Source organism: Paramormyrops kingsleyae, chromosome 5, assembly GCF_048594095.1.
Source record: "Paramormyrops kingsleyae isolate MSU_618 chromosome 5, PKINGS_0.4, whole genome shotgun sequence".
NCBI lineage: Eukaryota > Metazoa > Chordata > Actinopteri > Osteoglossiformes > Mormyridae > Paramormyrops > Paramormyrops kingsleyae.
Genome location: NC_132801.1, coordinates 9,666,466 through 9,690,819, shown reverse-complemented (window position 1 = coordinate 9,690,819; position 24,354 = coordinate 9,666,466). Strand labels below are relative to the sequence as shown.

At 47.6% G+C, this 24,354-nt stretch overlaps 2 protein-coding genes and 1 long non-coding RNA gene across 14 annotated transcripts in view; 2 read left to right on the top strand and 1 right to left on the bottom strand.

The window, feature by feature from the left end:
• Positions 1-2,549, top strand: part of best2 (bestrophin 2) — an 8,755-nt gene extending 6,206 nt beyond the window's left edge. For 4 of the 6 annotated variants that reach the window (XM_023791768.2, XM_072712078.1, XM_072712080.1 and 1 more), the window contains 4 exons: positions 206-358; positions 447-527; positions 939-1,093; positions 1,304-2,549. In XM_023791768.2, the coding sequence (XP_023647536.1) occupies positions 206-358; positions 447-527; positions 939-1,093; positions 1,304-2,090 (1,176 nt within the window). In that variant the 3' untranslated portion in view covers positions 2,091-2,549. The remainder of the gene's footprint in view (positions 1-205; positions 359-446; positions 528-938; positions 1,094-1,303) is intronic. The other 2 variants (XM_072712079.1, XM_072712081.1) reach the window with 2 other exon arrangements.
• On the bottom strand, positions 2,542-14,885 carry LOC111833473 (protein Hook homolog 2). Of its 3 annotated transcripts, none has more exons than XM_072712076.1 (22): positions 14,731-14,885; positions 14,091-14,173; positions 12,741-12,813; positions 12,544-12,594; positions 12,295-12,427; positions 10,455-10,522; positions 10,089-10,151; positions 9,861-9,941; positions 8,670-8,833; positions 8,292-8,432; positions 7,723-7,924; positions 7,371-7,481; positions 6,556-6,643; positions 6,389-6,458; positions 6,046-6,183; positions 5,583-5,676; positions 4,894-4,928; positions 4,710-4,792; positions 4,521-4,624; positions 4,322-4,423; positions 4,152-4,223; positions 2,542-4,074 (listed from the first exon to the last, which is right to left on the bottom strand). In XM_072712076.1, the coding sequence occupies exons 1-22, from the start codon at positions 14,773-14,775 to the stop codon at positions 3,943-3,945; spliced, it is 2,133 nt and encodes a 710-aa protein (XP_072568177.1). In that variant the 5' UTR covers positions 14,776-14,885; the 3' UTR covers positions 2,542-3,942. The 3 variants fall into 3 exon arrangements, with proteins under 3 accessions (XP_072568177.1, XP_072568178.1, XP_023647534.1); XM_072712077.1 differs by having other exon boundaries at positions 4,152-4,220; XM_023791766.2 differs by having other exon boundaries at positions 5,589-5,676.
• On the top strand, positions 14,121-24,354 carry LOC111833477 (uncharacterized). Of its 5 annotated transcripts, none has more exons than XR_011991700.1 (5): positions 20,523-20,681; positions 20,802-21,979; positions 22,304-22,336; positions 22,586-23,686; positions 24,226-24,354. It is a non-coding gene; the product is annotated as an uncharacterized lncRNA (long non-coding RNA). The 5 variants fall into 5 exon arrangements; XR_011991701.1 differs by having other exon boundaries at positions 22,304-22,493; XR_011991698.1 differs by lacking the exon at positions 20,523-20,681 and adding an exon at positions 14,121-14,242 and having other exon boundaries at positions 22,304-23,686.

Genomic DNA, 24,354 nt, shown 5'->3' with positions numbered 1-24,354 from the left:
GTTACTCCCATGCCATTTCAGTTGTCTAGAACCGTTTTGCCCGTTTAGACAGCATTGAAAAACAGCATCCTGATTTAAGTGGCATTGTAAGCATCCATGCTTTTTGATCTAACTGCAGAATCTCATCAGGAATTTAACCCCCTCTCAGAAGTAAACAGAATCCCCTCCCCTATCTCGGCCTGGCTCAAACTCGCCTTTCCTCCAGGTTGTCACCCTGGCAGTGTACGGATTCTTCCTAGTGTGCCTTGTTGGTCGGCAGTTTCTGGACCCTGCCCAAGGCTACCCAGGACACGAACTCGACCTCTATATTCCAATTTTCACCCTGTTGCAATTCTTTTTCTACGCCGGCTGGCTGAAGGTATGAGCAAATATCATTGACTCAGACTGGCAGTTTCCCATGGCAAAAACCAATAAACTAAAGCAGAGACATCTGGACGCTCTCTTAGGTTGCAGAGCAACTCATTAATCCCTTTGGTGAGGATGATGATGATTTTGAGACCAACTGGTTAATTGACAGAAACTTTCAGGTACCTTTTCACTCTTTATATTTGGGGTCAGAATATTGACAATATGTTTAATGAATGAAGTAATCCTTTATCTGCCATTTGCACAGGTACATGGGAATATGCTTCTTCTTTCATATCCCATCTTGCTCTCCTTCAAGACATACTAACGTAGTTGAGAGTGAAACTCAGGGTCTGGGTGCAGAATCAGGCCATTTTTCTGGGGCATTTCTGGGGGTTAGGGGCCTTGCTCAAAGGTCTAGCGAGTATGTGGTAATTCTATCAAGGCTTGAACCAGCGATCTTTCGATCACACACACAAGCTTAACCTGCTGCGTCACACACTCTTTTTGACCATTTCAGGACCAGCCATGGAAAGGCCTTTCTCTAGCTCTGTTGGAAATGACCCACACGCTGGTTGTGTTCACACCTCCAGGTGTCCATGATGGCTGTGGATGAGATGTACGGCGACCTGCCCGCCCTGCAAAGGGACCGCTACTGGGACGACTGCAATCCGAGGCCACCTTACACAGCCGCCACACGCTCTGTCCCCCGCAAGCCCTCTTTCCAGGGCTCCACCTTTGACATGGTGTGAGTTCCAGCTGATTTTTGCATTAGTCATCAAAGAAAACTGCCTGCCATGGGTTCTGCATTTATTTTTAATTGCTACTCCTGCTTCAGGATCGAATAAAGCTGCTGTACATCTGTCAAAACGATTTACTCGGAACCGAATCAGAATCCTTACAATGTTATAAGCAGAAGTCAGGTTTATTAAGTTCCGGAATTAATTCTCTCGTTCAGAATTCCCAAAGAGGAGATGGTCTTCCAAAGCCTGGGGGGTATTGTAGAGAACCTGGAGGAGTCCGAGAGCGGAAACCCCAACCTGTCCCTCCTGAAACACGTTCTGAACGATGGGCCGACTCCGTCTGGCCTTATGGGAAACGCACCCCCCAACGCCTCGTCCCCACTGCAGACGCGTGGTCACCCCCAAACATCACCCCTGCCCAGCACTGATGACGACAGTGACAGATTCCAGACTCTTGGCACCAACCAGGATACCAGAAGCACCATCTATAGCTATGTGGACACCACCAGCCCCAGCAGGGCACTGGGGTTTGATGAGTGTCAGGAAGCAGCTGGGAAGGTGAGAGCAGAAGGTGGGAAATCCACGATAATGGTGGAGGAAGAGCATAGCAATGTGATGCAGGGGAGAGCAGCGACGACCTCTAACCAAACACCTCCTCTTCTGGTTTCTCCACCTCCTACGCATGATGACTCACTCGCGCAGAGTGCAGCACAAGCCTCTGGCCCGTTAGCTCACGGTTCCCTGACCTGGTACTTCCAGCAGGGTAGCTTCTCGCGCCCCATCTCCCTCAGGATCGAGGAACAGTGTCCGACCCCCCGCAGTGCTACTCCATGCTCCGTCCAGGACTTCTTCGCTATCCAACCAATCGGTGAGCAACTCAGTGTCAGACCTAGCCTTCCTACTGGAACCACTGGGAACAAATCAGGACCAAATTTCCTTACGGTTCCATGCTTCGATGTCACAGCTTCCCAGGAACGCCAGTCTCCCACACTGCCACACTGATCATCCTGAGACAGTTATATGGGTCAGAGGTCAACACTGAGGACAAACAACTTTGGTGACCGCAGGCTCCATTTTTCCCCCGGAAAAAAAAAAAAAAGATTAGATAAATGCACTGAAAACCTTTCATTTTGAAGACGAATGGTAGAATATTGACCTACCACCACCACGTGGAAAAAGCCCATTGTGTTGGGCTGTATGTTCTTTCAGACGTCACATGACACGTGTGACAGTACAGGGGAAGACAGACTGCTGATGCTCTCAGTTACCAAAGCAAACAGCCTGATAACTATTAACAGCAGTAGCTACATCACCCACTTCATTCTTAGGCGTTTGGTATGGAAAGTGATCATTTTAAATACGAAGAAGGCTGCATGTACCTAATCGGTGATTCCTGAACACGCTGTAAAAGTAGTTATGGGATAAGAGGATCACACAGAAATAAACAAGGACATTCTGGTACTTAGGGTCTGTTTTATTTGTAGTGTGGATAACAGAAAACAGACATGCTAGAGTTGTAAAACCACCTTGGAAGGATAAAAACAAACAAATCTGTAGCTGAATCACAACAAAACAGTTTCCATAAGTTTGTGGGGCGGCAACAGCCAACATCCCCCCCCCCCCCCCGAAGCCAGAGCAGCAGCTGGCAAGCAGGGGGTCCCCCAAAGGTCACCACCCCCCACCCCCATGGAAGCAACTACAGCATCACATCAGGAGAACAAGAGACAAAAAGGAATTTGGGGGTGATTGCAGGGGGGGGGGAGATATCAGCATGTTAAGCAAAGCAAGAAAGAAAAAAAAAACCACAAGCAAAGACAAACAACAAAAAAAAAACTCCAAGCATTTAAACTTTGGTTTCAATGGTGAAACATCAATGACAATGATTCAGACAAAGTAAGGAGCAGGACAGGAAAACCGGGGACGTATCAAACAGTCAAAGGGCAGCCATCCAGTGTACCTGTACTTCTAAAGTACATTTCAAAAGGCTCCCATACATCCACAGCATAGTACCATCATCTACAGCTGCCACACATCAGTGACATAAGCAGCCTTTAGTCTTCCAGTTAAAATGAGTCACGTCGGAAGGCCAGTGTACTGTCTAATACAGTGCATACTGAGAGACGGTCAGTTTTCATAGTAATATTCAGAGCAAAATATGCTATAAAAAGTGCCTGATGATCATGACGGATACTGCATGGAAAATTTGCCTGATCTGTACAGGACATGTACGGAAAGTGCACATTTAAAAGCCACCAACTGATTTCATCATCAGTAGTATTTTTTTTTTTAAAGAGTAAAAACAATCACCCCAGTAAAACGAACTACTCAGTAATTGCTACTTGGTAATTACTTTAAAATTCCTACCAAAAACCCCATAAAGGCAAAGGTCCTGTAGTTGCAGGATTTTTAGCGAAACCCCCCCCCCCCCCTCTCTAAAAGATAGTGTCTCTAGCCGAAATCATTAAGGTGCCACGTTCCTTCACTGTAAGTAGTGTACTTTACAAAGACCACAGTAGGTAAAAGGACACGCGGCGGCCCCACCCACCATGGATTATCACAAGCGAAGCCTTTTCCTGACCGTGGGAAGAGTCCAACCAGCGCCACCAAGTCACAGACTCTCAGCGTCTGCATTTACCTTGATGGGCCAGTAGGGGGAAGCAGCACACCACAAAAAAAATGTACAGCAGGGAGGGAAATAGTGGAATAAAACCAAATAAAAACAGCAAATACTTATTGTGGTTATGGTAGTAGGGGCCAAGTAAGGAAAATAAAATGCTTTACGTCGTGTTGTGCCACTATACTCCGCCTCAAACCATGAAACCTTTTCCCCAATATGCTCCCTGGAACAAGGGGCTCATCGGTGCTGCAGCCTGGCAGAGAGGCTGCGCCTGGCGTAGGTGGCCTGCCTCTGCTGGGCTAGGAAGGACTGCGCCTGACCTGGCGACCCAGAGCGCTCACCCACGACCTTCTGGTGGAGAGCCATGCCCTGCAAGAACGAAGGGTCTAAGGTCAAGATGAGGCTTCTTCCACACAAGCGGCTCCCGCCGGCCGACCGCTACTCACCATGTTGTACCAGGCGCTGATGATCAGCTTCTCCTCCTGCTCGTGTCTGGATTTGGACTTCTCAAAGTCCTGCTGTACGTCAGAAGAGGGAGCATCATTTCGAGGACGTTCGGCGAGTCTCAAACAGCACCGTGATTGAAATACGTGCCACAGGTACCGAGGTCTCATACCTCGAGGTAGTGGATCTTCTTCTCCTTCTCATTTAACTGGTTCCTGAGAGTCTGCACCTCTGGAGAGCTGGACTTTTTCTTGGGGTCCACTGCCTTTATCACCTACAAGTTCCATAAACCACGGACACTTTTCACTGACATGGTGGACTGACCAGCACAGAAGGGTCGACTCCCTTGCTGGTTAGATCTACACACTGACCGTCTGAGCCTTCTCCACATACTGCTGGTAGCGCTGCTCCATCTGCTTCATGTCCTCATCCTTCTTCTTCAGGATCTCCTGCAGCTCGCTGATCTTCTTGGCCACTGAAATGCAGGGAGACAGGAAATGAGCGGGACAGGCGGCGGGTGGGAGCGGCCATGACGGCCCCCGGGGCGGAGAGGCCCTCACTGTTGTTATCCACGCCGGGCTCCAGGTCGTCGATGACCTCCTTCTTCTTCTGCAGGTCCGAATGGGCTTCATGAAGCTTCTCCCTAGCAACAACCCAGGTTTGGAACATGAGCACCTGTCATGCGGGATCAAGCAGTGATGGGGGGAGGGGGGTGATGTAAATTATGAGGAACCATGTACTCACAGGTGCTCTTCCAGTTTCTTCTTCAACAAGGAGGACTGTACAGGGAGGGGCAAGACAGGGAAGGAGGATTAGCACACGAAAGAAAGGATCCCAGGACTGGGGGGGGGGTTACGGTCAGCGTGCGCTGGGGAGGTACTTACAATGGCCTGTGAAGTGAACGGCATTCAAATTCGGACAGGCGAGGGAGAGCGGAGGAGAGATCAGGCATTAGTGGTGATTTACACAGCAAACAGGTTATGATTTTTTTGGGGGGAACACTGGCAATGACAATCACAAAGAGGAAGTGACACGCCATGTGATCAGAAGGGAGGGGGGCATTCAGGAAGCTCCACTCCTGGGGGGCCAAGAGCACCTGCGGGCTTTGAGAACATAAAAAAAATAAAAATAAAATAATGCCCCTTTAAAACACAAAGCAGAAAAAAAATAATTGAAAAACTGAATATAAATCAAATCAATTTCAGGATGTGTGGTGTAGCATTAAAAATTAATGCATCTCATACCTGAATTGTTCATTTTTGCTAAATATTACTCAAGGCCCCCCAAGACTGGAAAGAATGAGCGCATGGCTCTTCAGATCAAACAGGGCAGGAAGTCCCGCTCTGGATTTGGCACCCAGACTGATCACTGCCGCCTTCACCGTCTTCTGGCTTTGCGGCAAGCCATGGACTCGGGGGGGGGGGGGGGCTCACACTCACATCCTCCGCCTTGCTGCCCTGCTCCTGCAGCGCCCCCTGCAGCTCCCCCACCTGACTGTGCAGCTCGCCGATCTGCTGCCGGTCCAGCCTGGAGGAGGGGAGATGCGCACGCACACGCACACGCACGCACACACACACACACACACACACACACACACACACACACACACACACGCACAGCTGTCACACGCCGCTCGCCGGCCAGCACGCTGCCCACGGCCGGGCTCACACTGTCGTCAGTGGATCAGAAAAAAGCTGCACTCCTACTCAGTAACACACACGATCATCTGGCACCGGTGCCGTCCAGCCTGGCCCACGCAGACCCGCTCTGCTGCTCTAGAGAATGCGAACACAGGCTTCCCGCCACTCCGGATCGCCCGGCACCGACGCCCCACGGTGGCCTGCCTCCCCACGGCGGCCTGCCTCCCCGGGGGGCTGCCGGAAGGTGCCCGCGCACCTGTTCTGGGTCTCCAGGGTGTTGTGTCTCCGCTGTGACTCCTCCAGCTGGCTCTGCACCTCAGCCAGCTGCTGCCTGTAGCTCTCCTCCTGCGCACACAGCATCCTGTTCTCGCTCTGCAGCCGTACCACCGTCTCCCTGGGGGGCCGCAGCGGGGGGGGGCAGCAGAGACCATTTGCACAAGGGTGTTAATTTACTCCTTAATCCAGAAGCGGCCCCATCCGTGCCCCAGGGATCCGGAAAGATGTTGCCATCCAGAAGGTGTCACATTACAGAAAACAATGTGTGCACGTGCTTTTGTTTTTTTTCTTTTGGGGGGGGGGGGGGATTTTAAGGGGCTTACTTGAACTCTGTGGGCATGATCTCGGAAGCCAGGTTTCCCACAGTGGAAGCCGAGTCATCACACAGGCCACCTCCAGGGGGAGACAGAGAGCAGAATATGACGCGGATAGACGCCTGCCAAAGGAAGGGGGCGGGGGATGCAGGTGCGCGGCTCTCCGGCAGCCTTACCCGATTGGCTGAGAAACTTCTGCTGCACCTGCGCACAGCGGAGCTCCTCGTTGGTCTCGCGCAGGGTGTCCCGCTCCGAGATGAGGCGCTGTGAAGGGACACGCGGGTCACGGCACGGGGACGCGCCCCGACACAGCAGCGCCTGATGAGGGTGCCGGCTGCATCGGCCTTTTTTACATGGTGAATGAGATGCACCAGACTGGTAACCTGACGGCAGCTCTGCCTATGACAGCCTCAAAGCCAGTGAAGTATGAAAATGAGTTTGTACAGATGCTGACAGCGTCTCTGGGCCAAGCAGCTGTTAGCAGCTGCGATCTTCATCTCCGCAAATGTTAATTATTAGTCTATAATGTAACTACAAAACAGTAAATATAGCAAGTTAGAAAAAAGGATTCCAAGTCCCCTGTCTATTCTCCTGTATGTGTAGTAGGCAAATGACAATGTCTTTTCTTCAAGATCAAGCATAGCTGAGCTGAGATATTTCTTCACAAGGTAAAACCAGGCCAAGGAGATCCTTTTGTATGGCAGTATACAGGTTTGGGGGGGGGGGGGGGGGGGCTGTATGCAGGAGTGCCACTTTATTAACACTCAGACCAGAGTAATCGGTGCTAGAGTCCACTCGGAGTGTTAATTTAAAGCAGCAGTGCACCCTTTCTCCCACACATCCAGGACCACAGCTGCCAAAGTGCTCCTCCAGTTCACAGCAACTTGTCTCGCTCTGGAGAATCACCCCCCCCCTCTCAAGCAGGACCCTCCCACAGCTTTCCAGCCCACGCCACCGTGAGGAGCAGCCGTGGGGAGCGAGAGGACCTCACCTCCTTCTCCTTCCGCAGGGCCTCGTACTTGTCGTGGAGGTTATTGTACTCAAACTGCCACTTCTCCGCCTTCAGAGCCTCCGACATGTGCTTGGCGTGCAGCTCCTGAACCTTCGGCGCGCACAGTGGGGGAGGGGGGAAGGATTACTGTGCCATTCTCCCAGCAAGACAAAGATATCCCTGCCCCCTCACTGCAGCGAGGCCATTCCAAACAAAAGCTTCACTGTACAATGCCAATAAATAAATAAATAAAAGATTCTTGGCCTTTGTGGCTAAAGCAAACTGACCCCTGATAGTGTACGGCGATGTTTCTGAATGTGGCTCGGCTCCGGTCCGCGCCGGCGCCCCCTACCTGGCTCTTGTAGGCGTCCAGCTGGCTGCGCACTGCACCACTGCGCCGCTGCTCTTCCTCCAGCTCGCAGGTGCGCTGCATGTACACCGTGTTGCGCTCCTCCAGCAGCCGCACCTGCCGGCGCAGGTCGCCCAGGTCCTCCAGTTTGCGCTTGTACGTGTCCACCAGTGCCTCCAGGCCGCCGACGCGCTCCGACGTGTGCCTGGGGGGGGGGGGGGGGGGTCAGAGGGCGGAGGAATCCAGGAGGATTTTGCCATGCATGGCTGTGGCTGCCATTTTGCTGTAGTCCTCATGGCTATCTGACCCTACTGGCAGATCTTCTACTTCTTAATGAAGAAGAATTAGAAGAAGTCCGCAATGGGAGCTGGGGGTTAAGGGCCTTGAACCGGTGACCTTACACTGCCCCCAGGTAAAGATACTTGTTATGAAGGTAATATCGCCACATCCAAACTTGACTGATGCTGATCAGATGGAGATCCACCTGAGAGAAGCATTTACAGGATGTATGGTGGATCCGCGAATCCCGGCGCCGGCCCCCCCAACCCTCACGACCCGCCCCCCCAGCTTGCCTCAGGATGTCCATCTCGTCCTTGAGACCCTGGGCCTCTTGGGCCAGGCTGGTCAGCTGCTCGTTGCGCTGCTGCAGGTCGGATACCTCGCGCTCTAGCAGCTCGGCGCCAGTCCGCAGGTCGTCCTTAGCGCTGTCCAGCCTGCGGTGGGGCAAATGCGGCCGTTAGCAGGCAAACGGCCAGCGACTGGGCCCTATCATTGGGAAAGGTGTTGAGGGGAGCCAATCAGTACTTCAGCAACTGTCACATGACATGTAACCAGTGGAAGATTCACCAACGGACCCGAAGGAAGTCCCCTCCGGCGCTTGGTGTGGAGAGGAGCCCGGCCATCGGTGGGCCCGCGGCTGCTCTGCGTTTCACCCTGTGGTTCCAGCCCACCTGAAGTTCTCCTCCTGCAGCTGCTCCATCTGGCTCTGCAGCAGCAACAGCTTCTTGCCCGTGATGGTGGACGAGGCATCCAGCGTGTCGCGGTGACTCAGCTGCTCCCTGAGGGAGCGCATCTCCGCCGACAGCGCGGCCTTCTCTTCGGCAGCAACCGACAGCTGCGGGTGGGGGGGGGCAGACAGGCAGGGGGCAAAACAAAACTAAACTGGATGGAGGAATCTGGAAAACGAGTAAATATTACAGGGGCCACAGTGGTAAGCGCAATCAAAGCACACCCCAGACGAGGTCCTGCCTCCGCTCTCTCCTCCTGCGGCTGTAAACAAACTCTCCAGACACTGCGTCTCCCATGAACCGCAAACAGCTGAAATGCACGCTGATTGACTCACAGCTCGCATTTATTCCCGGCAGCTGTGCTGGGAAAACTGCGGGGCAGACCCACCTCACTGCAAGGAACCAAATCTCCCCCGGAGCCCCGGGCCAGAGGGATCGCAACCAACCACTGCGAACGATGATAAGCGCAACAGTGCAGTGTCTGATCCTGCATCTCAATAAGAGAGCAAAGAATAACCCTCCATAAAGGGAACTCGCTGGGCAGCCCCACTGGTACGCGGGGAATCCCAGACGTGACACACGCCGACCCCACAGACCAGATGACACACTCTCAGTCTGTCAGTCGGAGAGGCAGCTGCCCCAGACACGCTGCAACGACAGCTTCTCAGACGCTGCCCTGACAGTCACACCCCAATGTCAATGAACAAATGTGGATAAATTAGCATCTCAGAAACCAAACCATAGACGCTCCACTGAAGGCCTGTGAAACATGAGCTCGTGCCTAAAATGGCACCTCAGACACACCAGACACTGGACAGAGTATACAGTGGATTTGACGACGTGCTTCGCTCAGCTAAAATAAAAGTTCCTCAGAGACCTGAACGCTTCACTCTCTATGGCGAGATGTGGGGCCCCTGTGCCACCCGACAGTGCCCTCCTGGGGCCCCTCTCACGGCGCTGTGCCACCCGACAGTGCCCTCCTGGGGCCCCTCTCACGGCGCTGTGCCACCCGACAGTGCCCTCCTGGGGCCCCTCTCACGGCGCTGTGCCACCCGACAGTGCCCTCCTGGGGCCCCTCTCATGGTGCTGTGCCACCCGACAGTGCCCTCCTGGGGCCCCTTCTCCAACCCTCACCTGATGCTCCAAGTCTCGGCAACGCTTGCTCAAGTCCTCCTTCTCCTCCATCTCCTCACTGAGGAAGTAGTATTTCCGGGACTGAATAGAAGGGAGAGAGAAACAAGATGGAGAGAAACCAGATATACTTAACTGAAGGAGGTGAACCCAAACTGAGGAGTGACCACACACACACACACCCACCCACCCATAAGATAAACCAATCCAGATAAACACACAGGGCCGCACCTGGAAGTCAAAGTCTCCATAGGTCTCTGGGGTCCCCGGTTCCACAGTCTCCTTTGTCAAGAGCTGTAAGTCAGCAGCGAAACAAAAATGGCTCTGAGCACCGAGATAAAGGGAAAGAGGCAGCTCCGCTGTACCGGCACAACCAGTTCCTGACACGCCATTTATCATAAGAGTCTCAAGCCATTTGCACTATCCTTAAAGTTTAAAAAGCTGACAGCACATGGGCTCCCAAGGAAGCATCTCCTGGGTACTGAGGATGAGGAACATCGTTGTCACAAACCAAGGGTTGGTTTATAAGTGCACTGGCTATGCAAAGGGCCACACGGCGCCCCCTGGCTGCGCGGAGATAACGGCACGCGCTCTCACCTCCTGAATGGAAGCCATGAGGACGTGCTGCACCGACTCCTCCAGGGTCACTATCTGTTGGATGTGTTCTGAGGGCAGGAGAAAGAGGGCAGCGGTGATACAGAGCGGCCCCTGGGGAAGGGAGGGGCCGCCGGCTGGGCACCTCCTCCGGCTCAACAGGGTCTCTGGCCCGGGGGGCGGGGGGGTCCCATCATGCTTTGAACCGAACAATGCGGGGGCCAGCTTTCCTGTCACCACTCGGGACGTTCATTTTGTGCGGGGATCGTTTCCCGCTGACTACTGCAGAGTCCATAATGAACAGAGAGTCCCGAGCTTTGGAGATAAGTACTCGAAAAACAGCAGCAACCCACACGCCCACCCCGAACACTCTGCTGTGATCACCAACAGACATCTGACAATCAGAACATGACAATAGACCACAGACCATACCATTAAAACATGTAAGAATTGGTATATGTGATATTACATTAGATAAAGATACAGGCTTTAATGGTATATTATGAACCCTGAGGCATGTACCAGTCCTTACTTTTAATAATCTGTAGACAGGCAGTCCCCAGGTTAAAAATGTCCGACTTACGGACAACTCATACTCACAAACGGACTGCCATAAAGCCTGTTATATTGAAAACTCAGGCCGGATACGATGGTTTGTAATAGTGAATGCCCGCACTGCTTTGTGACGCTCGTGAAAACACTGCACGACTTTGGTGGCTTGTCAGCTCGAGGTACAGTGCAGTACTGTATGTAGTTACTCTTGTTATTACAGTATTGAGTATTACGTTTAAGATGTTTTACTGTATTTGGAAGCGTTTCATCTGCTTAGGAGGGTCAAATATATACTACATACGAAGATAAACATTTCACTGATGCTAAATAAGAAACTGGATGTACTCATTTCGATTTATATACAAATTCGACTTGGAGAACAGATCTTGTTTGTACTGTGGAGTTTAGAAAACAGTCCAGCTGCCAGCTCAGATTAATCCTTAGAAAAGCTATAATGCCTAAATTATGTCCGTATTGTAATCACAAATGTAGAATAAAAGGAAAGATATTGAGAGGATTAGAAGCCTGAGACTGTGTGTATGTGAGGGAGAATGGGTAAGAAAATAATTATGCTCTTTGAAAGTAAAATGCAGCACCACTGAGCTCAGGATCGACGGCATCTTGGGTGGCGACCAATCCAAGCAAAGACAGCCAGCCAATAGCAGGCCAGTGATGAAGCCTGGCTCACAGATCAGATCTACAGACAGCCAAGTGAAACAAGTACAAAACTGATGTGGATCAGTAAGAGAGTACACAGCTGTCACACTTTGACACAAATAGGATATTGCAGCCAAAGACACAGCGGAATGTATGCCTGGAGAATCACTGTCTAGTCTGTTGAATTCTGTATGCTGCTACTGCGAACTGATGGGAAAAGTAGGACATAGAGAAAAATCACAAGTTCATCAGGTGCATCATCCCTTAATAGCAGCACGGTACCCATTTGTGCGTGAATTTTTTTTCAGGAGAAGAAAAAGAAAAAAAAATGCCACAAAGCTGACTGTCCACGAACAGCTCCACAGCCATGAAGCTGAATTCAGCTTAAAGAAGCAGCCAGGCCAGACTCCAGATCGCAATCTAACTGTGAGGTGGCAAGGAACCAGCAGAGTAGAGTAGAGAATCAGGACAAGCCAACTCTGCACATCTGACACTTTGCTGAAGCCAGGTCTGAAGAAACTGTTGACCTTAGATCCAAATGTGTTCAACAAGATTTGAAAGACACCAATAATATTTTGTGCATTCAAGGCAAGTATATTAATTTTATATAAAAGAGCTCATCATCATCGCTCACCTTGCTTCTTCTCACAGCTGACAGCACAGCCCAGAACAAGCTGCACCAACTTCGCCAATTCTATCACGTCTCCCATCTCTCCAATGAGATTGACATCAGGCAGGTGCTCATCTGACACTTGCTGACCCAACACCTACACAGGGGAAGGAGAAGGCAGGCTGGAGGTGACAGTAGGGAAACGCTGGTGTGTGTCCAGCAAGCTGTTTCTCTTTGCTAAGGTTTTATGCTGCAGATAGCAGTGTGACTCACATCGTGGTAATACTCCAGCATACTCTGAAGGATCTTCTTTAGATTGCTAACCTGTTGAAATATTCAAATTCAGTGAATGCTTACTTTCCAAACAAGAGGCGAAAGATCATTGGTATTGCAGGGCAGCTGGCTGCCCAATTGGAATTCAGAGACTCGGACGACTGCTGGACATGTGACCCGTTATCCGTTGCCCGTACCTTCAGTCGCCAGTTGGTCCCCCTTTCGTCCTTGATCCTGCCGACCCATGTCTCGTTGAACCAGGATGAGTCTCTGATGCAATGAGAAAGACCCCATGGGCACCACAAACAAGACATTTCACATTACAAAACTAAATAAAATCCCGTTAGTTTGGAACAGCAGCCTGGAATACAGGCATGAGTTAAGTAATATGATGCCAGCATTAGAGGGGAGGGAGAGACATAATCTGTAAACTTCCATATAACCTCAGAGTGTGAAAACATTGGTCATACACTGACATTAACAAAATCTGTCAGATTTTTGAGCATCAGTCAATTTTCCTACGAACAAACAACAGAGGATCCTGCCATCTGATGACGTAACAACATGATGGGCCTATGGCCAGACCAGAATGTTCCCTTCGATGGTATTCTATAAAAACCACGGCAACACTCACATGGTCACTCTGTGCATCAAGCCAAGACTCAAATGGCAATCAAATACCGCTTGGAGCGTCATAGCAAAATAACAGGAACATCGGAAAGACATCCTCCGAATGGAAACCATGGGTTAGAGGCTCCGTACCACTTTAAATCATGCTTGCTGCATCTCAGACCTAAAGAACTGCCGTCCCCCTGTCATGTTGGGTTAACACCTCAACAAACAAGTGGGACGAAATGACATCACTCTGCTTAATGCTGCAACGAGTATATTGGAGAAACGAGGGTTTAACTATGAATTGATATTTTCAAAAGCAGAACTTTCCAAGCAGAATAAGCTTTTTAAAAAGTTGCAAATCATTTCTTTGAATCTATGACAGAAAGAAACAAACTGTCCCATCTATGTATCCATTCACACCGCTTAGCTATGCAGTCAGGGATTAAACATGACAGGGCAAGACCTGTATATGAGATTTGTGGCTGGGACAACAGCTAAGAGACACATTTAAATATACTAAGAGGAATGACCATTCGTTTAGTTCCAATAATTCTGAAGAGCATAGAGACCCAGGGAAAGCGGTCTACACTTGCAGGACACCGTACTTATGCACAATTTTTTGACCCTCATAAGGGCTGCGGTTGGTCATCCTTCCTAGATCTTTATACATTCCAGTGTGGCACCATAAGTAACTGAAAGCCTGAATTATGGGTATCCAAATCGAAAAAATAAACTAATGACCCAATTAAACAAGGAGTCCCACATTAGGAATGTGGTCTGAATCGCCATTCCTTCTTCCACACAGAAAGTACTAGTTGACTACAGATCGGGGAGTTGCCTTTTTTAAAATGATTTTATTCATGAGCAACTTGAAACCTGCAGGAGTAGAAGCTGTTTGGTCAAAGGTAGTATCATGACGGCGGGGTCCTTACATGCTGTGTAGGGCATGAGCGATAGCCACCCCATTGGTCAGGTCCGCCTTGCTGGCGCAGGAAGGGGCTTGAAATGTCTGCAGCTGAGAGAAGAGACGGGTGACGGGTACAGCGCCGACACGGCTGCTCTTTGGTCTATACGTGTGCTTACAGTAGGTGAACAGCGTAACTTTAGTGGGACGCTGACAGGTAGTCTGGGAGTTTATAAACCAGTGATCATTGATGGGCTGTAAAGCCACTTAAATCGAATGATTGTTTTGCAGGAATGAAGCTGACTTCTCACCGAAGTAAAGGTTATTCGGGGCTTATGGGCAGATATGCAGCACATACGATCGTGACCGAACCTTGAACATTTAAAGTGGATGGTTTTGGGGGGGGGGGAGGGACCCTTCCACAAACTACAACTACAAGTTACACGTAGTCGCAACAGATATGGGGTAAAACACCTGATGTGGATTTTCCCTCAGACATCAGAGACTTCAGATTTTAAAAAGCGGCCCAACTCTGTCAACAACCAAACGAGACGGTTCGTGGCAGAGTTCACCTGTTTCACCCGGAAAGTAGCCAAATAACATTCCGGGGTAGTAAACAAAAAAAATGACGCTGACAAAAATAAAAATACGTCACGCCAAACACTTACCCAGCTTAACAACGAGTCGCAAAGCTCAGCTTTATCTAAACTCATCGTCGTCCTTGTGAAACCTGGCTGCCTGTTTCGCCAAAGCGGCCGAGTCGCGCTCTCGGTTATCGGACACGGCCTCCGAGCTCCCGGCTTTAACTCTCGCGTTTTTCCGCCGGCGGATCCGTACGTGTAGAAAATGCAGTCGGGTCGCCATAGCAACATGTCAACAAGAGGTGACCGTGTGTGTGCCTGCTTAAAATTAACAATTACTAATCATAATTTCGTCTTTGTTGCAAAAGAGATCACATGTAGTCTATTTATTATTTGTATCGAAATGGTTTTTAAAAATATTTTAACGTCAAGCCTAACCACAGATTTTAAAATACTTGTTTAATATAGAAATTTCGCAAAATGCATAGTAGTGCAGATGTCTGCAGCTATTTCCCCCCAAGGGACAAATTACATCAGCGACACAAAGCCAAGGTTCACTGCTTCTGAAAAAAATGCCGGCCGGGGTGGTCCCCCAATGATACAATTCGCTGAGCAGGGGGGGGTGACAAAAATTTCCCGTCCGGAGGGGGAGTCCCCCAGCGATAACATTCGCCGACCGGGGAGGGGTCCCCCGACGATAACACTTGGAAAATTTGGGTGAATCAATCGCGGTCCGGATTCAGTTATGTTTCGGTGTAAATGCCGACCGGTGTCCGCCAGTTGGTGACCACAGTTATAGCGGTGTACCTAGTTATACTGAGCCGAAAGTGAACTAGTTCGAAGGGACACTTTTGAGTAAAAGACATTTTAAAATGCAAAATCACACTCGAAAATTCCAATGACTTTGACTGCAAAATGTGTGAAAAACTACAAAGCGTTTTTAAAAGGAATGAAAGTTTGAATGTGGTTTCTTTAAACTGCTTTCAGCGTCAATGCCATGTGAGATAAATCTGCTTATGTGTACAGCCTGTGCGACGCGGTCAGAATACTCTTCCAATTAATAACGAGCCTAATGTGGTTGAAGCTCCATTTCCTAGAAAAAAAAACAAAGCAGTTCGTGATGATGGTGCAGCATCTGCGCACCCATACCTTTAATATCAGAGATAGATATTTAATATCAGAGTCATGGCCGAAATTATCGCCCCCCCCTGGCATTTTTCCAGAAAATGCACCATTTCTCCCAGAAAATTGTTGCATTTACAAATGTTTTAATAAGTCTTTATTTCCTTTATGTGCATTGGATCAACACAAAACAGCCAAATTTGATATCATGTCACACAGAGCTCTAAAAATGGTCCAGACAAAATTATTGGCACCTTTTCAAAATTGCGGGTGAATCATTTTATTTCAAGCATATGATGCTCGTTCAAACTCGCCTGTAGCAAGAAACAGGTGCTGGAAATATAGAAATCACACCTGAAGTCAGTTAAAATGGAGAAAAGTTGACTCAACCTTTCTGTTGTGTCTCTGTGTGCGCCACACTAAGCATGGAGAACAGAAAGAAGAGCATAGAATTGTCTGAGGACTAGAATTGTGGGAAAATATCAACAATCTCAAGGCTACAAGTCCATCTCCAGAGATCTTCATTTTACTTTGTCCACCGTGCGCAACATAATCAAGAAGTTTACAACACATGGCACTATAGCCAATCTCCCTGGACGTGGACGGAATAGAAAAATTGATAAAAGACTGTGATGCAGGATGGTCCGAATGGTAGATAAATAGCCCCAATCAACTTTGAACATATTAAAGCTGTTCTGCAGATTCAGGATATAACAGTGTCAGCTTGAACTATCCATCGACATGTGAACTAAATGAAACGCTATGGTAGGAGACCCAGGAGGACCCCACAGCTGACACAAACATAAAAAAACCAGACTGGAGTTTGCCAAAATGTACTTGATGAAGCCAAAATCCTTCTGGGAGACAGATGAGACCAAGGTAGAGCTTTTTCGTAAAGCTCATCATTCTGCTGTTTACAGAAAACGGAATGAGGCCTATGAAGAAAAGAACACAGTACTTTGGGGCGCAATGTAAGACCCACTGTCAGAAAGCTGGGTCTGCGTCAGAGGTCATGGGAGTTCCAGCAGGACAATGACCCCAAACATTCCTCTAAAAGCACCCAGAAATGGTTGAAGACAAAGCACCGGAGAGTTCTGAAGTGGCCAGCAATGAGTGCAGATCTAAATCCGCTTGCACTTTGCGATCTCAAGTTTGCAGTTGGGAGAAGACACCTTTCAAATCTGAGACCATGAGCAGTTTGCAAAAGAAGAGTGGTTGAAAATTCCATTTGAGAGGTATGACAAGCTTGTTGATGGTTATAGGAAACGATTGGTTCCAGTTATTTTTTTCCAAAGGGCGTGCAACCAAATATTAAGTTGAGGGTGCCAATAATTTTGTCTAGCCCAGTTTTTTAGTTTTGTGTGAAATGATGTCAAATACGTGCGACAATCGATTGTGGTAACATTGTGAATGCGTACTTATTTTATATGCATTTGCGCTTATTTGAAAACAAAATATGATGCATTTTAATCTATATATGCTAACTCTATTTCATTTGCGCTATACAGGTTAAAATGCAATGTATTTTCTTGTCATAGCAGCGCAAATGCACATAAAATAAGTACGCATTTGCGCATTTACAAGCAATCGATTATCGCACGTATCGGTTTTAAAGGTGAATGCGTACTTGCGTATACCAGTTATGTGCACCCCTGCTCATCCATACCCCATATATAGGCCTATTCCTCTATAGCTCTATTTTTGAAGAAAACAGGCTGTTATTGATTAAAATAATCCGTTAGTTTCTGAGCATTTAATTTGTGTTAAAATTATTACAATGACCTTGGGCATTAATTAAATAATATAGGCTATAAGATGTGTAGCTGTATGACTGCTGTGGTGCTTCTGAGAACCTCAGAGGCAATAAAAACGAAAAAATACCAGCAATTAAAGCCAAATATTCTCTGATAATTCTATGGAAACATCTTAATAAAGAAAGCACTATAATTTCCGAAGTTCCCCAGTTCTGCAGAAGACCGAGTCTCCGCTAACCTATAAACTGTGACCACAGAATCGCTCTGTGGGCAGCATCCTACTGAAAATTGAAACCAGCCTCAGAGATGGATGAAAACGCGCAAACGCAGACAAGAGAAAGAGATACAGGAGTGATAAAGGTGGTGAAATGAGAATGAAGGGGGGGGGGGTACTCTCACTGTCCAGAAGGAGTCCCCGTTTAACCAGAACACGCTGTGGTGATGATTCCTGTCAGTGGATAGCCTGCATGATGCGAAACCCGCCTCCCACAGTTACAGAGTCGCTACAGCCCATCTTAAAATAGGTTACTTCAGAGAAGCTTAACAAGAAGTATATAACAAGAAGCCTCTTCTCAGAACAAGCGATTGGAACATGATTATTACTATGCGCGATATTTAAAAGAATTCACTTAATTCATTCACTTACTTGACAAATTTGAACTTCGTAATTTTTTTTTTAATTGTAAGCTAATGTACAGTACATATTGTAGTACTTTAAAATAAACTAGTAAAAAGTTCCGTAGCAGTTAAGTGACTAGATTTGAGTCACATAACTACACGAAAATCATAAGACTCATCTACAGTTTTTCTCACGTCCAGAACTTGAATCGTTTCAGTTACAAGGTCTTATTAACAAAGTGAACGAAATAGATACAGATTGCTTTCTAAATAAGTAATGCAACACTGTATATACTTATGTTAGTGGATAACAATAGTTTGTGGCTTTTTAACTTTCACTTTTCCAATTAGGATCATGGAGAACACATTTGATTGAAAAGTATTGCATTTTCTGCTCATTACGAAAAGCCTTGGAGAAAATGAACAACTCGAACGCGAGGGTACACAAAGCAACGTCACCTTCCGAAGATGGTGTCACGGGTCACTTTAAGGCATAATCTCAGCATTAAGGTAAATAATTAGCCAGATGCAAACTGGTTATACCGAATACGCCTATAAGACGAGTACCGGAGTGGTTTTAAATTAATCTTATATAAGATGATATTCACCATTGGAACGGCTTCATGGCTACTCCTCCTTTTCATCCAATTTTAATCGCACCAAAATGCCCTGATGCAGACACTGACTAATTTGTGAGATTTAGTTGACACGGTGCCGCGTAGGAGAAAGGACGTTTCTCAGCTATCTCACGGTTCGGTGGTGGAGGGGGAGGGACGTAGTTCATAAATCCATACCTACAGGCACGTACACGATGAAGACTGATGCTTGTGAATATTACTGTATGATTCCTAAGGATGCAGAGGACGTTACCCAACCGATCAAGCCCATAACTAGAAATGAATTTCGAGAGGGGTCCAGCAAATTTCGAGGGGAGTTCAGTTCTCTTATTTTCCCACCTGCAGTTTTATCACGTGGCTGCGTGCCGCTACATTATTTCGATGTCTAACAGTTTACAGTTACTGATTTGTAACGTTTTTATATTATGCATATTATTTATTTCACAGAACTGCAAAATTCGTAGGACGAAAACTTCACAACTAAGACTGTTTTAAACTAAAAAGGCTAGTATTCGAACTGTTTTATTTGACCACTTTTTTGAATAATAGGACATTTGGAAACGTGCTACGGGAGTGTCACTATGCTATCCTGGGATGAGCACGTGCAACGTGTATCACTCACCCAGGTTATAGCAATATGGCAGAATTTCGAAAGACTGCATCCGTAGGCTAGAGAGCATATATGCTTATGAACAGAAGTAAGTCTATACATCCAGAAAGATCTATTACAGATCTTAGAGAAACACAAACACTCCTAATTAAAACTTTTTAAAAGCTATTTCTCTTTTAAACACTAGATGGCACGTGAGGATAGAGAGTGCTTATCTTACTGTCTACGTTGAGTTGTTGGCTATCCAAAAGCCTAATAAACACTATGGCGTTTTGGACACATCAAACAGATAGAGTAATAATAGTATTTTCCACTATTGTATTTTCCACTACTGTCTTGCTCATTTATTGAATCTGACTCTAGCGTCTTTCATAAATGACAAAATATACTGCAGCACCGTGTTTACTTGTGGTCTTGTGGTTTTAAAACTAAATCTCTGTGTCACATGACACACGAGTGCCACGTAAAAAGAATAATGTAGTGGCAACTATAACACCTTCAAAACAAATTCGTAATCCACTTCTCATACAAAATGCTTCAATGTAAACAAATAATATAGTCATGACAGATAAAATAATAAATGAATAAAAAAAAACAGGAGTTTGGCTGGTGTGGACCGGCACACGCCTCGGACCGCCTCCGCATTCTCTTCTCTGGGTGCTGTGCCTGCTTCCTGTTAGCCGTCTCTCCTTGACCCTTGGGCTGCTGATCTCCTCCCTGAAGCATACCTTTGTGCCAGGCCGTCTGTGTCACTTCCTGTCTCTCCCACCTGGTCCAACAATCCGGTAATTGATGGCAGCCAGCTACTCTGAACCGGTTTGTCTGGCTATGGGACGGCTTCCTGAGCGCCTCAGCCTCTCAGAGTGTTTGCCCACATCTGCAGCTTCTGTTTATACAAGACTGGCACAAACGTCCTGCCAGGCACCTCTGCCTGCTCCCTTCAGTGGTACACATGGACACGCAGTCGGCCACTATTGCTGTGCTGTTTACCAGCACAGGTCATCTCTGTCTCAATTTAAAATGGTTCACCTTAATTATATGGCTTCATATGACTTGTTTTCCCTCCATCCAAGCCTGAATCACTCTCTCACTCTCTCTCTCTCTCTGTACGGCTTGCCTCTTACCCAGGCACTTAACTTCCTGTGAAAGGCAGGGGGATGGAATGGGCACGTGTGTCTGGATGTGTGAGGGGCTGCAGCTACTGGGTAGTGCTGGTTTGGAGAGCGGGAGCAGGGAGGAGGCAGGAAGGAGACAGCCTTAGTCACGCAGAGAGAGGGAAGGGCCTACTGACTAACAATCACTGAGTGTGTGGTAGAGGTAGGGTGACAGTGGGGGTGGGGGGGGGGTGGATGAACAGGGGGGAGTTGACTGGTCCAAAGTAGTGGCTATTTTTAAAACATCCCTAACCCAATTCCTCTTTCTTTTATCTTTCCACAGATGTGCTTCCTTCCTGAAATTAAAAGTAGTGCTTCTCCTCTATACTATGGCTCCTTGCTGACACACATTTTCTCGAGGGTGGGGTTCCGTAATGTTGGGTAAGTGTCCATTTTTATTTTGGGATGTCTGCAGCCTGAATGATGGTGCCGAAAAGAATTTAGCTCTTTCTCCCTTTGGACATTTAACAGTATTTTCTTCTTAAATTTTTACCTCCAAAGATAACGTCATATATCGAAGGCACTGGTTCGTGGCGCTTTGGATGCGTAGCTATGAGTTGGCATCAACCAAAAGGTGCTGCTCGCAAAACCTCTCTCTGTCTACTGTTATCTTTAAATCAGAAATCTGCTCCACGCTGGTTACACCCGGTTCCTCCGACTGCGACCTGGGGGCAAAACGGCGCACTGTGCCTTTAAACAAAGAATGCGAGCGATGCACCACAGCGCCTAGGCAACGGGTGCTGGGGCCTGCAGGAATGTTGGCAGCCATTCGATTTCCTGCAGTCCTGTCCCAGGTGTTTAAGCTCCGGGAAAACAAACAGAAAGACAGAGAGAGGGAGAAAGAGAGAGAGAGAAAAAACCAAAAGCGACAGAGCAGAAGAGACAGACAGACAGGGAATGACGGAGATAGAGACGATTTCGGCAAAAATCCCAGACGTGAGGTCATTTTCTGGCACAGCAAAAAGCTGAAACGACCGACCACTGGGCCAGTGAAAGAGGAAAACGTAACAATCTCTGTCCTGCTCTGTTTATTCCGAGGTTTTTTATTGCAGACCACTGACAGTCTCACCCTACAGTAACTAAACGCCTGTAACCCAGCTGGAAGGCAGGAGGTTACTGAGAAACCCCCACCTGTAAAATCTAGTCAAGGCTGCTCCCTTCCCTCCGCACAAATCCTGACAGGACATCTTGTAAAGGGTGTCATTGAATAACATCTACTTCAATAACGTCGCCTTCGGTCTGCCACATTCATCTGGCACGGAGGTTACTTCCTGACACCCTGAGTAAGTAAAGGCTTTCATTTCACGGAAATAAAGTGCTGACCTTGCCGGGAGGGTAGGCTATGGATGGACTTCGCCGAAGGCAGCGGCCGCGGACGAGCGGGATGTTTCACAACGGCCCGACGGAGGAGGAACCCAGAACGGTTGCTCAAGCATAAGCCCAATCCTACAGACCTACAGGGTCAGTGAGCACACCCTTATCTTATGAAAGTCCTTCTGTGTTGTTACTTCGCACTGTTGCTCAATGTCCTACCAGTACAGACATCTCTGTGAAGACCTGATTTCCAGGCCAACCAGTAGTAAAGAGCTGAAGGACATGTGAATATCAGAGATTCTGAATCAATAACGACCATGCTTCAGTAGGTTGTTGATACCTAACCAGAATTGATCCAGTGATATTTCTGAAATATATTTTAAATATAAATTGATGTATATCACTGTAAAATCAGTCATTCTTCTTTTTATGTACATTCAGTTCAGAAATAATTGTATACTCTGTTCTCAGGTCCAGTCTCTTGGCTCTGGTCACGGATCTGAGGTACGTGTCAATTCTTTTGTTAAAAGCACTCAAGGGACACAGGCTAAACCAATATCCTTCTGTATAATTCATTGCCACCTCGATTGGCACTGCCCATTACATGCCATGTGGATCATCACGTGACACCTGCGGCTGACGAATGAGCCGAGAGAAACAGGCAAGAAACACAGAAACAATGTTGCAGGTAGAAGTTTCTGTGGAACTGCTATTGTTCCCACTATTGTCTAAGTCTTTGTTTTGGGAACACAGGGAGTAGCATGGATGGCCATTGGAAGTTTCCAGAAGTTTCTGCCAAAGGGCGGCGATGGATGTTTAAAGGGCACAGAAATGGTGCAAAGATGGAAGGAGAGTGAGAGGCGGAGGCAGGATGCAGAAACACGGCCACGTGCGGCACGGGGGCCATGGGACCCCCTTCGGCGTGTCTCTCTGGCGACAGTCAACCAGAGCTAACGGGAGCTGACAGAAGCGGCTGGCCCCTGTCCCCTTCCTGATTGTGCCATTTAGTGTGAAGCTGTCACTCTGGGGCTTGTGCAGGGGACACAGGGTGACCTAACCCCAGGACAGAAGAAGCAAATGCTGAAGTCTGGAAAAAAAAGAGCATTTCTCCTGGTTATTATCTGCGTGTTTGCATTCATCAGCAATCTTCTCATTAATGCTAGCTAGCTTGACAATGACATACACCAGCTACACATACATACAGCTTTAACCCTCTGTGCTTACAGTATTTATATGAAATATAATTTTTTTACAGTTCTTCTTCCATATATAACACAATTTTTGTTTTCCTTTAAAAAGCAAAGCCCATCAAGGCTCTTTTCAAGCTCTTTTCTCAATAAGACATGAGAAAGTCTTGAAGATGCCACACTTCAGACATCGCTGCATATTAACCATTCATATTTGCTTAAAAAAGAAAAACATGAAGCATTTTCATATTAGTGTTATTTTCGAGGACATCCCACAATTGATGAGAAGACATTTTAATGGTATTGTTGGGACCTGGGGAAAAAAACAAAACCAATAACCGTCACATTAATCTGACAAGCATCACTTAAATGGTAAATCGCTTATGATAATATGTTTGCCCAGGGCGAATTTAGAAACGAAAAGTCAATAACAGGCAATAGATGAACTTTAGCCGTAGCGCTAAATGCCACGGGACGACATGCTGATATTTAACGAAGGTAAAGAGAATTAAATGAGCCTGAAATCCTCAGAACACGTGCACGCCGTCCGTGAATAAAAGGCGCAGCGCGGCGACTCCCAGGGCGGAGCAGAAACTGGACCCCACCCCGCACGTGAAGCGGGCTGCGCCGTGCCAAACAGCGGGGAGCAGCGGCGCACTCCTTCCAGGTGAAACCGCAGCGATAGGTGTTACCTGCAGGTTCCGTGTCCCGTGACAGCGGGTTGGGCCGCATGCTCCGGCTTGCCTGCGAAGTTCGGTACGGGGGGGGCACGATGCGACGTGCGATCAAAAGGGACGTTCCCGGCGCCATCATCCTTAGCTCCGTTTTTATAGCAATAATAACTATTCTTTTAATAAGAACTATTATTATTATTACCGAAAAGACCCGACTGAAGTTCTATCTGATAACAGAAAAAATGCTACAGGGCTCTTCCTAGGACTCAGGCCTACAGCTCTGGTTCCTTTGTAAATAAACGTAGTCAATGAATTTAATCAAAATATAAACCCTTTACTAATTTAGAAAGTGCTGGTATATTACCATGGGGCTTATCTGTACCTGTTAGTGTCTTTCAAGCACCGTTACTGTACTTTATGTGATGAAGCCTTATAAAAACTGTCAGGTGCTTTGAGTAAAAATGTCAGCTTTTGCAGTGAAACACATTTCCTTTTTAGTAATCGACGTGCTTAATTTGTGTGTTTACAACAGACTCCATGAGACAGGAGGACAGCTGAAGGAGGCTAATTCTGTTCTCTAATACCACACCTCCCCCCCTAAGGCCTGTTGTCGCATTGTCTTCATTTTTGAGCACTCTCTTTGCATAAAGCCTTGACTTTA

Excerpts from the sequence above, each read along its gene's own strand:
- LOC111833473 (XM_072712076.1), bottom strand. The coding sequence starts at position 14,775 with ATGAGTTTAGATAAAGCTGAGCTTTGCGACTCGTTGTTAAGCTGG. Across the intron at positions 8,834-9,860 it reads GCCGAGACTTGGAGCATCAG|CTGTCGGTTGCTGCCGAAGA; the intron begins GTGAGGGTTGGA and ends CCCCACCCGCAG. Across the intron at positions 4,793-4,893 it reads AAGAAACTGGAAGAGCACCT|GGAGAAGCTTCATGAAGCCC; the intron begins GTGAGTACATGG and ends GGTTGTTGCTAG.